We start from the raw sequence: 13,317 nt of genomic DNA on the forward strand, positions 1-13,317 counted from the left end.
CAGGGCAGCAGTGCAAGGTCAGGGGAGACACAGGCAAGAGGTCCCTGGGGGCGGGGTGCAGCCTTTCTGTGTATTGGTGCCATAAACATCGACACTATTCTAACTTCCTAAAGTACAATATTTTAAAATCTTTTTATAGCACTGTATAGCACTGTCCTCCCGTTGTTCATCAATTTGCTCGAGCGGGCACCAGTAATGTCTCCATTGTGAGACTTGTTGTTACTGTTTTTGTCATATCAAATATGCCACAGGGAGCTTGCCAGGCTCTGCTGTTTGGGCAGGATACTCTTGGTAGCTTGCTGGGCTCTCTGAGAGGAACGGAGGAATCAAATTTGGTCAGCTGTGTGCAAGGCCAATGCCCTACCCGCTGTGCTATCACTCCAGCCTTTTTAAATAAAGAGATTAAACATATCTATCTGAATAAACTATTCCTCTAACAATGGGGAGATACTAAGTTTATAAGGTCAAAGCACCAAACAAAAAATCCACAGCTGAAGGGCTCCATCTCCCCAAGGGGAGGCACCCGGGAAGAGCCACAGCCACAGGGAGAAGGGGACAATGGGGCACAGAAGCACTCCACAGGACACAGAGGGAGCAGACAGACAGACAGACAGATAGACAGACAGACACCAAGAAGATAAGAGCTAACACACAGGGAAGGAACCAGGGCTGTGGGGCAAGGGATCAGCATGTACCTCTGCTCACTGGGCAGCACACACCTCTGTGGGGTCAGCACACACCTCTGCTGAGGGGTCAGCACACACTTACAAGGGGTCAGCACTCACCTCTGTGGGGTTGGCACACACCCCTGTGAGGTCAGCACACAGGGTCGGCACACACCTCTCCTCACGGGGCAGCACACACCTCTGTGGGGTCAGCACACACCTCTGTGTGGTTGGCACACCCTCTGTGGGGTCAGGCACACCTCTGCTGAGGGGTCAGCACATAGCTCTGTGGGGTCCGCACTCCTCTGTGGGGTCAGCACACAGGGCATCACACACTTCTGTGGGGTCTGTACACAGCTCTGTGGAGTCTGCACACACCACTGCTGAGGGAGAAGCTGATGCCACTAAATGTCCTCAGCCTGAGCACCAGCCCCTGATTGAGGCAGGGCATGCAGTGGCCCCGGAGACCGGATGGCAGGAACGGCCCTTTATAGCAGCAGCCGTGGCCTGCCCAGCTGGCCACTTTCGGCAGGTGTGAAGCAGCTGGGCCTCCCCTGGCTGGGCCCCGGGCACTTCTGGGTGTGATGGTAGAGCACTGAGCAGGTGGGATTCCTCCCCTCCCCAGGGCATCACTATGAGGGCCGCCAAACAAAACAAACAAAACAAAATACATGCGGGCAAAGATGTGGAGAAAAAAGAAGCACTCACAGACTCTTGCTGAGAGTGTAAACAAGGCACATCCATTTTTGGAAAACAGTATGGAATAGCTCGATACCTACAACCCAGCAATCCCACTTTGGGCATCTAGCGGAACAATATAAAACAATTTACCAAAAATAATATGAAATTCAAAAGGTTCTTCCCACCCTAATGTTGACAGCAATACCATTCACAACAGCTAAGCAATCGAACAACCAAAATGTCCAACGATAAATGATGGATTGGATAAAGAAGACACGTGTATACATAGCAGAAAACTAGCTAGTAAGCTTTAAAAAGAAAGAAAGAAAGAAAGAAAGAAAGAAAGAAAGAAAGAAGAAAGCAAGAAAGCAAGAAAGCAAGAAAGAAAGAAAGAAAGAAAGCAATTTTATCATTTGAAGCAAAACGGAAGGAACTTGTGGGGAATTCGCTGAACGAAAATGAGTCAGAAGGAGGAGAAATCCTGGGTATTAGCCCCTTTATGTGCAATGGAAGGTAATAAAGTGGGGGGGGGGGGGCAAAACAGGGAACCAGTGGACAGTGATAAGAGACTGAAGAGACTGATGTCACCAGAGAACAATGGGGGAGGGGGGAGTGAAAGAGCTGAAGGAAAGGTACTAAAATCAGTGGGGGGGGGGGGGAAAAACATGAGTCTGGAACACTTTTTACTAGCTAATTAGAGCTAAAAATGAGCTTTGCAGATTATGGCTATAAAAGGTTTACAATTTTTTTTTGACAACTAAAATTAGATGGTTTGGGTATGTGAAAGGCACGCACCAAATAAAGTGGCGAAGAGCACTGCGCCGCGGCCACAGGACAGCAGGACCAGTCAGAGCGGAGAGGGACACGCAGCAGCTGTGCTGAGCCCAGTCACAGCAGTAGGCGTCTGGGCCCACGGGAGGAATGAGGGGCAAGCGTTGCTCTCCAGAGAGCTTTTCCCCTATAACCATCCCCTTCCGGTCACTAGGAAGGCACGGCCCCCACAGGCAGACCCCAGGGAGTGGGGACAGACCAGGCACACCACACGACTTGCCTCCTTCAGGTCCATGCCGGCCACTGAACTCTAAGTGAAGGTCCAGAAGAAAAACCAGTGGCCACCTGTGTGTCACTGTGTCACCAGGCCTAGGGGCTGAACTCTCAGGCCCACACAGCATGAGCACTGAGCACTGCTGAGGAACCTCCCCCCCCCCACACACACACACACCACTGTCAGTTTATACTGTCAGTTCTTTCAGTCTCACAAGGGAATAAAGAGAAGTGAGAAGTGATTTCAAGTCGAAAAAGATCAAATCCAAGCAAGTCAGGATTAGTTACAGTGCGGTGACTTTCATTAAACATCACCAGAGTCGTTGGCCGAGAGGAGAGGAGCAGCTCCCTCTGATACAGGCCCAGAGCAGCCGAGCCAACAGCTGTGCCCTCAGGGCAGGCATTTCTATTTGTTCCTCAGAAATAGATCATTTACCAGACTACGGTTTCCACATTTTAGGAGCCACCTATCAGTTGAGGAGAAAAATCAGACTCAGTATCTCCTTTTAAAAAAATCAAATACATATCATGAAAACCCTGTCACCTTCTAAATTAGAAATTGAATGTAAGGTACCTTCGTCCCATCAGGCAGTATGTCCTGCCTGTACTGTATAGACACGGATTTAATCTGCACTTCAAGATACACTGGAACGATAACAAAACTGTGGTGGACAAGCAGAGGCACCTCTGTCACCTTGTGGTGACCACATTGAATAGTCTGGCCTAGACTGTTTTGCTTTTGGGGGTGGAATGGACAATCATGTGCAAGTACTAACGTGGACACCTTCAGCATCCCCTCCTTACACAGCCACTATTCAGACACCTACTCTCTCTGAATCAGTCTCTGAGTGAGAAGTATAAGGGAAGAAGATGAGGGGACAGGGGAGCATTCAGAAATGGGCTATGCCATGGGTGACTTTTCCGAATATTAAACACCCATCAATAAAGTCCAGACACATCTCTCCACGGGGGCATCACCTCAGGGTGCCAGTAGGAATAAATGTTCCTAGTGGACCTGAAGATGGAAAAATCCAAAATCTGTCAGCAGTTCTTGGGGAGTGCTCCAGCCTGGACACCGTGATCCTTCTCACTTTTCTCCAGTAATGGGGTCTCCTCAGGGTGACGACATCCCTGAAGCTGCATTGTGGGCAAGGTCAGTGACTCTGGCCTTCCTCTCACTCTCCAGCGTTCATCAAACCATTCCAGATAAGCTGCTCACACGTGGATGCCTCCCCTTGTTAGTCTTCTGCGTCGATAAGACTTCCCCAGGGTGAATTGCAGCCTGGAGCCCAGTGGTAGGAGCCAGCCTATCCCTGGAAATCATGTGTGTGTAGGAAGATGGGGTAGGCTCACGGGTTGAGGTCCAAGGGAAGCTGGGTGCAGAGGGAACTCCTGGTGTCTGGGGGAATCCCTTTCCCAGAAAGAGAAGAGAAATGGGGTGGGGGAGGCTGAGCTGCTCCCGGCTCTGCCATCTGCCTCTGAGACGAGGCGATTCTTGGCAGTCCCCACCATTGCCATCCGCCTTCTATGGCCTGGGACTCAGAAGTCAGAAGGATCCAAAGATGATCCCAAGAAGGCCAAAAGGTATTTTCCCTAAAGCCTCAGATATGAAAGCTCCCTTCTCTAGCATGTATAACACAAAGCAGCAGACACACACAGTACTAAGACCGCACAGCTCGCCAAGGATTCTTAGCTTTGACTTAGCAGGTTCTAACAGAAGCACTCAGCCAGGGTCAGTACATCCAAAATCCCGCCTCTGTCACACATACGAACACTTTCAGGGCAGAATCGCTTTTGCCTCCATACAGTTTATCACGACCTCAGCAGATAGACAGCTTCATGGTCACTGAACCGTACTGTCCACGTGATGTCAGCCACTCAACAACCTACCCAAGGCCAGCAATAATAGCATAGCAGCAATCATATGAACAAGAGGGTAAGCGCTTTGGGGGAGAGAAAGGGCTCACCTTGTCAGCCAAAACTAAGTGCCAAGGGGAAAAATCAATTCTATGAGATTAATAACACTAACTTACAAATATTTGGAAACATTTACCTGTAAGACATGCTTACTGAAATATGTTACTCCAAGTAAATGACATAAAAATAATTTCCACTCAAACTTCTTCACGAGTGTTGAAATCAAACACATATTAAGACAAGGTCTTTGTCATGGTCTCCAGACCACTCATTAGTAAATTAAACGCTTACACCTTTACTTTCCCCTTCCCGCCCTTGTTCATTTTCTCTTAGCCATATAAGTACAGAGTTAATATACCGAGTATATTAGCAGTGCACTGAAGAATTCCTGAGACATCTTCAATTTCTTCTTTGTTGGAATGATCTCCATAGGAGCATCTGTTAGAGATGTTGTGGAAATTCTTTTCTGTGTCTCTATAACTAAGAAGAAAATTAATTAGCACATGGAGAAATGTTTTCATGCATCTACAAATGTAATAATATACAGACACACATGCAAACGCCTATACCATCAGCATAGCTACAATGAAAAATAACCGGATCTTTCAAGAGTAATTTCTGATATAACCCACCGTTAACATCAGCGTTAGAGGTACAGACCTGGAACAGGAAGCAATTATTAATAAGGAAGATATGCATTTAAGAAAAAGTCCAAACAAACAAACAAGGTAACAGTGTTGAGTTGAGGCACTGGCACTCACTAATCTGACAGTGAACACACGGGGCCTCTATTGTGGACAGTTAAGAAGACAGCAAGATGGTGTATGGGTAACAAACAAGCAAAGGAAGCCCCTGGATTCAACAACATGACTCTTGGCCTTCCCTTTCTCTATCTGCAAAGTAGGGCAAGGAAGTGAATCTGTCTGTTTCTATAAAGCTGGGAAAGCTCTGAGAGTCACTGCAAGGGCTGAAGGAAGGAACACTGGTGCAGGATGGTCCCAGCTGCCGCTGACCCAGCAGAGGCGCAGAAGCTGGATGCTCCTATTCCAGAGGAGAGGCCAAGAAGGTCAGCAACTCTTCAGAAACTGAACAGTCACTGCTGTTGTCAGTAGTGAAGCAAAGGAAATGGATAAAAACACACTAACTCATGTAATTTATAGTTAATGCAGTGACTGGCACATAAAAGTAATCAATATGTTCACTGAAGAATTGTTACTTCTGCTCACATCTGACTGATCCATTTTTGTCTCTATCTTACTATAGTCTTTTCCTTCCTCTTTAAGCCTGAAAGTTTAGGATTAGCAATTTAGTGTCAAAGCTAACCAACCTCAGGTCATTTTTCAGCTACAAGTTTCTTCTGACAGAATTTAGAATTTTTTAACCTAAATTTGTAACTCTAAATGTCTAACCCAAATAGTTCACTCCAACGTTTATATGCTGTGATTCCTATTGAGCAATTGAGAGGTCATATATCTGGGTAACTATGAGAGTCAGACATAACGAAGATTTCTTCAAAACTAAATTAGTAAACACATGATAATCAACTTTCGAGATAACAATGTCACGTATCCTACATTTTAAAGTATAAATGGCTCTGTTTTGGAACTCAGCCATTAATTTCATAGGTTTTTGTGAGAATAAGCATTATGCTGATATCATAAGTAGGATACTGCCAACCTCTTTATTAGTCTGAGACACCATTTTCCATAATCACCTAAAATTAAACTTGATTCCTCCAATGTTCACTGTGGGGCCTGTTTTTCTCAGTCAGCCTTCTGTTCCCTTTCTATTTTGACAATCAATAGATATTAAGAGAGAATAACTTCAACATATCATTAGAAGTGAAATATTCTGGGAAACAAACTTCAATGATATTACTCATGTTTTCAAAAGTCATCATAAACCAGATTTTCTTGCATATTAAGGGTTTTTTTTAATTTCTAAAGTGAACTTATCCTGTCTGTAAGCTACCACACCTTTTATATCTTATCATTCTTTCCATACCAGACCGAGTGGGAGAGCTAGATCTATACAGAGATGGAAGAGATGGAAACGTGAATTAAAGGAAGAAAAACATAAACATTCTTCTTAATGCCCCCTTTCCTCCTATTAAGTTGCAAAAGCTATTAGGTGATAAAAGTGAAGATGAATGTATAGATCTTACATAGCAATCAAAATTTATCACAAATTTAATTGATAGTGACAAAAAGTAAACATAAATGTAAAAGTGCATTTTTTAAAAATCAATATAATTAATGGTACAAAGCAAAGGTCCTAGACACTAGAATTGTAGTACTTAAAACTGTACTTGATCATTGTATAACTGAAACCCAAGCACAAAAATTTATAACTCTACAACTGTACCTCATGGTGTTTCACTAATAAAAATTTTTTAAAAAACTATGAGACTCTGCATATAATTCACCCCTTGTTTTACACCCCTTGTTTTACACCACTAATTAAATTAATAATAATTTAATTCTTTAATTCCCTATCTAAACATCTCTACTGTGCAATATATTCATCCAGATTGCAAACCCCCCCCCAAGAAAATAAGATAGTTTTAACTACCTACCAAGCCACAGAAAACAAGATAAATTAAAAAGACAATAAACATATGATATAACATAACATTAAAAACAATAGAAATCAGTAATATAACAGAAGCTAGATGACGGGGGTTAAATGAAATATTCTCTTTTTATTTTGACAATCTTTTTTATCTTATAATATTTTAAACAGAAACCCAAAGGTATAAAAAAAATTCACGCCAAATTCTGGGGACAAAGCATTCCAGAAAATGGAACTGTAGACTAAACCAATTTGGTGTAGCTGAGAAACAGCAGAGTGAGGGTGTGGAGAGAATAAAATCAGAGAAGCACGCAGAGGCCAGACCACATCTTATTCTATAGCAAGAAGTTATTTTGTGGCTTAAAGCTGGGATTTCAAAGCACAATTCTCTGGATGATGCATCAGCATTTTCAGAGAACTCACAGGAAATGCCGAGATGGGTGCTCCATCCAAACATAAGTCCGAGAACCTCCCTGGCTGCCCCCTCAGCCCACGATTTAACAGGCTTGTCAGGGGATTCTTGTGCACGTTAGCATTGGAGATCTTTGGTTGAAAGGAAGAACTGGGGTTGGGAGACAGCTCAAAGGGCTACAGGTGGGAGTTCCCAATTCAATCCCTGGCACTGCAGGGTCCCCTGAGCACTGCTGGCAATGACCCCTGAGCTCCAAGCCAGAAGAGGCGCCCACACATTGCTGCCTATGACACTAAAAGAAAGAAAGAAGAAAGGTATGCACTTTGATACTAAAAATCACTTTATTTTGGTGAAAATACAATGTTGAAGGACAGGAGCATAAGTCAGAAAATGCCTAGAATTCCTCAGTGAAAGGCAAGGGTTAATGATGGTAACTAGAACACCATCCGTCCATCTGTCCATCCGTCCGTCTGTCCGTCCGTCCATCCACATCAGGGCATGAATGACTTCATCACTGTTCCTACTTGAATGTGTCCACAAGGTAGAAACAGTAAGTGAAGGAGAGCCATGACTGTTTAAGATGATGTAGCTATAGCACAGAGAGGTCTCTCCTGATACTCTGACAAGAGTATCAGCTCCTCCCTCCCAGTGCTCCATCTGCTGGATCCTTGGAACAGCTGTGCCCTGCATTCAAGTCTGCTTCTGGGAGACTAAAAAAGTCCCTGGGAGTTGTTCTAGGCTCCCACTCCTGGTATAAGAATTTATCAAGGAGCAGAACTATACAGTCTTGGAGTTCTGCTAAACACAAACAGGTCCAAGTATGGAGTTTGAGAAAGAAAGGGGAGAAGAGGAACACAAGGGGTGGAGAGGAGAAGGGCAAGTTTCTCCCTTCCACCATACATCCCAAATGACCTCCACACTGGCAAAGCTTACTATTCCACAAAGTAGGAAAAGCATCTCCTTCCTACTCCAGCATCCCCAGAAACGCATAAATAACATGAGAGCATGTCTCCTCAACCACCTCAAATCCCTTCAACTATGAGAAACATATTCCTTTGCTTTTAAGATAAAATGCCTTAAACTGTGAACCCATAGATATGAACACATGTCGCCCCAACTGTTAATGATAATAGATGCTTTTCAATTTCCTGAACTAAAAGGAGAAAGAGTAAGCAGGGTGCAATTTAAAAAGATAAAATAGGGTGCTGGTCAGAAAATCCAAGTCTGAGAGAACAAGGAAGAAAATTTAAGAAATGCTAACCTCGTCACGTCCCTGCCATTGAGTTCTCTTCATTTTAATCAGCATGAAAACACGTAAAAGTAGTAAGAAGGCTCTTGAAGTACTCAGTAATTAGCCAGCACCCAAGCAAAAATATACTAATAGACCTTGGAATCAGGCAAACATCAAGACACCTCATTATATTGGCTTGACATTTACTACCTAGATTATTCAAACTGCAATAAACAGAATTAGAAAAAGACCTTTTAGACAGTGAGAAAAAGAATCATCCCATGCTATGTCTACAGAGACAGAGAAGAGTTTAGTCATTTTTTTATATGAAACACAAAAATATCCGTGAGTGTGATAATAGAGCTACATTTATTCTATTTTTTTATTTTTATTAGTGAGACACCATGAGGTATAGAGCTACATTTTTATCATATTTATGAGATTATCACTCCAATTTGCCTTTTAAATAGTTCAGTTAACATAGAAACTATTTCATCATTTATTATTTGTTTCAAAACAGAGCAATCATAATTTTAGAAAATATTTGCATTTGATTACTTGTATTGCTAAAAATAATAATCATGATAGTAAGCATAGGAAAAACTATTAGTGCGTATCACAAACCAAAACTATTCTAAGTATATAACTAATTTAAAACAAACATAATTTTTAAGACAGATAAATTCAATAAGAGGTTTTACTTTAAAATATGGGAAGATTTGTATAATTGAAACCCAAGCACAAAAATTTGTAAGTCTACAACTGTACCTCATGATGTCTCGCTAATAAAAAACAAACTTTGGTCAAAAAAAATGGGAAGATTTGACAAGATCCAGCACCCATTTATGATGAAAACCCTCGCCAAAATGGGTAAAGAGGGGACTTTCCTCAATATAGTTAAAGCAATCTACCACAAGCCTACAGCAAGCATCATCCTCAATGGGGAAAAACTGAGAGCCTTGCCCCTAAGATAAGGAATGAGACAAGGATGCCCACTCTCTCCACTGCTGTTCAATATAGTACTGGAAGTACTTGCAATAGCGATTAGGCAAGAAAAAGATATTAAGGGCATCCAGGTAGGAAAGGAAGAAATATTCATCACTATTCGCAGATGATCTGATACTATACTTAGAGAACCCTAAAACCTCTACAAGAAACTCCTAGAAACAATAGACTGTATAGTAAAGTTGCAGGCTATAAAATAATACCCAAAAGTCCATGGCTTTCCTATACGCAAATAGTGAGAGAGAAGAAAGTGACATGAAAAAAACAATCCCCTTCACAATTGTGCCCCAGAAAATCAACTACCTAGGAATCAGCTTAACTAAGGAAGTAAAGGACCTGTACAAAGAAAACTACAAAATGCTACTTCAGGAAATAAAAGAGGACATGAGAAAGTAGAAAGATATCTCCTGCTCATGGATCGGGAGAATCAACATTGCCAAAATGGCAATACTTCCCAAAGCATTGTACAAATTCAAATAAATGGAGCAAACACTCATGAAATTCATATGGAACAATAAGCTCCCACGAATATCTAAAGCAATTCTTTTGAAAAAGAAAATGGGAGGAATCAACCTCTCTAATTTCAAACTCTACTACAAAGCAGTAATAATTTAAAAAGCATGGTACTGGAGCAAAGGCAGAGCTGCAGACCAATGGAACAGGGTTGAATACACTGACATCTCCCCCAAACATATGATCATCTAATCTTTGATAAGGAGCAAGAAATGTGAAGTGTAGCAAGGAAAGCCTCTTTAACAAATTGTGCTGGCAAAACTGGACAGCTACATGCAAAAAATGGGCTCAGATCTCTGCCTAACACCGTGTACAAAAGTAAGATCAAAATGGATTAGAGACCACAACATCAGACCGGAATCCATAAGGTACATTGAAGACAAAGTTGGAAAAACCCTCCATGACATTGAAGCTAATGGTATCTTCAAAGATGTCAAACCACTGGCCAAGCAAGTGAAAACAGAGATAGACAAATGGGACTATCTTAAACTAAGAAGCTTCTGCACCTCAAAAGAAACAGTGACCAAAATACAAAGACAGTCTACAGAATGGGAAAGGATATTCGCTGAATACAGATCTGACAAGGGGTTGATATCAAGGATATACAAAGTACTGGTTGAACTCCACAAGAAGAAAACATCCAACCCCATCAAAAATGGGGCAACGAAATGAACTGAAACTTTCTCAAAGAAGAAATCCAAATGGCTAACAGGCTCATGAGAAAATGCTCTACATCATTAATCATCAGGGAAATGCAGATCAAAACAACAATGAGATATCATTTCACACCACAGAGACTGGCCCACATCCAAAAGAACAAAAGCAACTGGTGCTGGTGCAGATGTGGTGAGAAAGGGACCCTCTGGCGGGAATGCCGACTGGTTCAGCCCTTTTGGAAAACAGTATGGACGATTCTCAAAGAATAAGAAATTGAGCTCCCATTTGACCCAGCAATACCACTCCTGGGAATATATCCCAGAGAGGCAAAAAAGTATAGTCGAAGTGACATCTGCACTTGTTTGTTCACTGCAGCACTGTTTACAATAGCTAGAATCTGGAAAAAAACTGAGTGCCCGAGAACAGATGACTGGTTAAAGAAACTGTGGTACATCTACACAATGGAGTACTATGTAGCTGTTAGAAAAAATGAAGTCATGAAATTTACATACAAGTGGTACTACATGGGAAGTATCATGCTAAGCGAAATGAGTCAGAAAGAGAGAGACAGACATAGAAATATTTCATACATCTGGGGGACACAGAGTAACAAAATAGGAGAGTAACACCCAACAATAGCCGAGATAAGTACCAGGAGGTTTACTCCATGGCTTGGAGACCTTCCGTACATGTTAGGGGAAAAGGCAGCTCAGATAGAGAGGGGAGCACCAAATAAAGGGTGTTGGGAGAATCCGCCCAGGGTGGGAGATGCATTTTGAAAGTAGACTAAACCGAACATGATTGCCACTCAATGCCTCTTTTGCAAACCACAGCACCCAAAAGGAGAGAGAGAACAAAAGGGAATGCCCTGCCACAGAGGCAAGGTGGGATTGGGGGGATCAGGGGTGGGAGGGATACTGGAATTAGTGGTGGTGGAGAATGGGTTCTGGTGGAGGGATGGGAAGGGTTCAGTTATTTTATAACTGAAACCCAAGCACAAAAATTTGTAAGTCTACAACTGTACCTCATGGTGTTTCACTAATACATTAAATAAATAAATAAAATAAAATGTGGGAAGAGATCAATTTAGCATTCTCTATCTACATTAGCGTAAACCACTTAAAATCACTAATGGACCAAAAGTGAAAGCCATCTCAGGAGTTTAAATGTTTTTCCCAGTACTACATTTCTGAGGATTGATGTGACAAAGTATCATAGCTATTCCATTTGAATCACAATTAACATAATCACAAAGCACTTAAACCCTATGGCATTGTACTAGACCCTGGTTTCATTTTTCATAAGGTTTTAGTCACTTTCTCTTTTGTACAGGGAAATCAGACTGTACCCTAAAAACCAAAAACTAGATTCTTAACCCCTCTGCTATGATTAATAACTATAAATGTTAAAGGATTTCTAATAGCATTTCAAGAGGTACATAATTTGGAGTTTGACTCATCAAATGTCCTTAAAATGTTTTAAAGATAAACCATTATAGAATGTACAGAATGTTTTTAAAATTTCAAAATATGCATTGCCTCTAATGTTAATTTTATTTAAGAGCCTCTCCTACATTAAAAAGGTCTATATTCATTTGCAGTTTTCTGTTAACAAAATACTTTTATTGGAATTCTTTCATATAATTTTAACACCTAATCTGTAGTATCGTAAAGTTATTGTTATCATCACCCTTCATAAAAAAAAGATAAAGTCTCTTTAAAGTCCTGTGTGCCAGGAGCGAAGAGACAGTTCAGTGGCTAGGGTGCTTGTCAAGCATGAGGTCCACCCAGGTTTGATCCTGGCACCCCATATAGTCCCCCGATCCCACCAGGAGTGACCCCTTAATGCAGAGCCAGGAGGACCCAAGCACCACCAGATTGGTCCCAAAACAGAAAAGAAAAAAGAAAAAAAGAAAAGTTCTATGTGCTGATGAGATCTTGAATTCCTGTCATTTTACCTCAAGCCTTGTTAATTATATAACATCTCACAACCAAGAAAAATGGGGTAATCATGAAAAATATTTAGCATGTTATGGGGGGGCAGAGGGTGTCTCCCAAGCAGTGCTCAGAAAGTCTGGGTGTCGCTCCCTAAAAAGCCCACCACGGTGCTGTTCGGGGGTCACACCGTGTCAGGGGTCAGACTGGAGACTGTGACACATAAGGCAATTGCCTTTACCCCTGCACCCCTGTACTCCCTCTCCAGTTCCCGCCCCCAGCACGTGATTCTCACGAAACAAACGCCTCTCACTGAACTGCAGTAAGCCTGTAGAGATTTTGATTAAACTTCACTGAAGAATTCTAAATTCATTCAAAGTCTCTTGATTTGTACCAAGTCATATTAACTAAGGCAAAACTATGAGACTAAGATTCAGTGGTATGGCAAGAACACAAAAAAGAGAAAAATTACTAAGGAAGAGCAATGTCCAAAGAAAATTTCATTTAAAATTATTAAGCACAAGGCTGTCTTCACCAGGGCAACAGAGCCCCAGAAGCCAAAAACCTTCAGAATCCCATCGCTGCCATGCTCATGGCCATTCTCCACAGGCTGGACGACCCAGTGAATATGTGAATGTGCAGAAAAACCTATGTGGGACCTATGACTGAAATCTCCAAGCTCAGTCA

The 13,317-nt window shown here is 42.1% G+C and overlaps 1 protein-coding gene across 1 annotated transcript in view; it reads right to left on the reverse strand.

Annotated features, from left to right (window-relative positions):
- GUCY1A2 (guanylate cyclase 1 soluble subunit alpha 2) overlaps window positions 1–13,317 on the reverse strand; it is a 201,928-nt gene that overhangs the window by 148,778 nt on the left and 39,833 nt on the right. Inside the window, exon 3 of the mRNA XM_056115229.1 lies at window positions 4,666–4,787. Within this exon, the coding sequence (XP_055971204.1) occupies window positions 4,666–4,787 (122 nt within the window). The remainder of the gene's footprint in view (window positions 1–4,665; window positions 4,788–13,317) is intronic.

The sequence above is a fragment of the Sorex fumeus genome, unplaced genomic scaffold, assembly GCF_029834395.1.
Source record: "Sorex fumeus unplaced genomic scaffold, SorFum_2.1 ptg000028l, whole genome shotgun sequence".
Lineage (NCBI taxonomy): Eukaryota > Metazoa > Chordata > Mammalia > Eulipotyphla > Soricidae > Sorex > Sorex fumeus.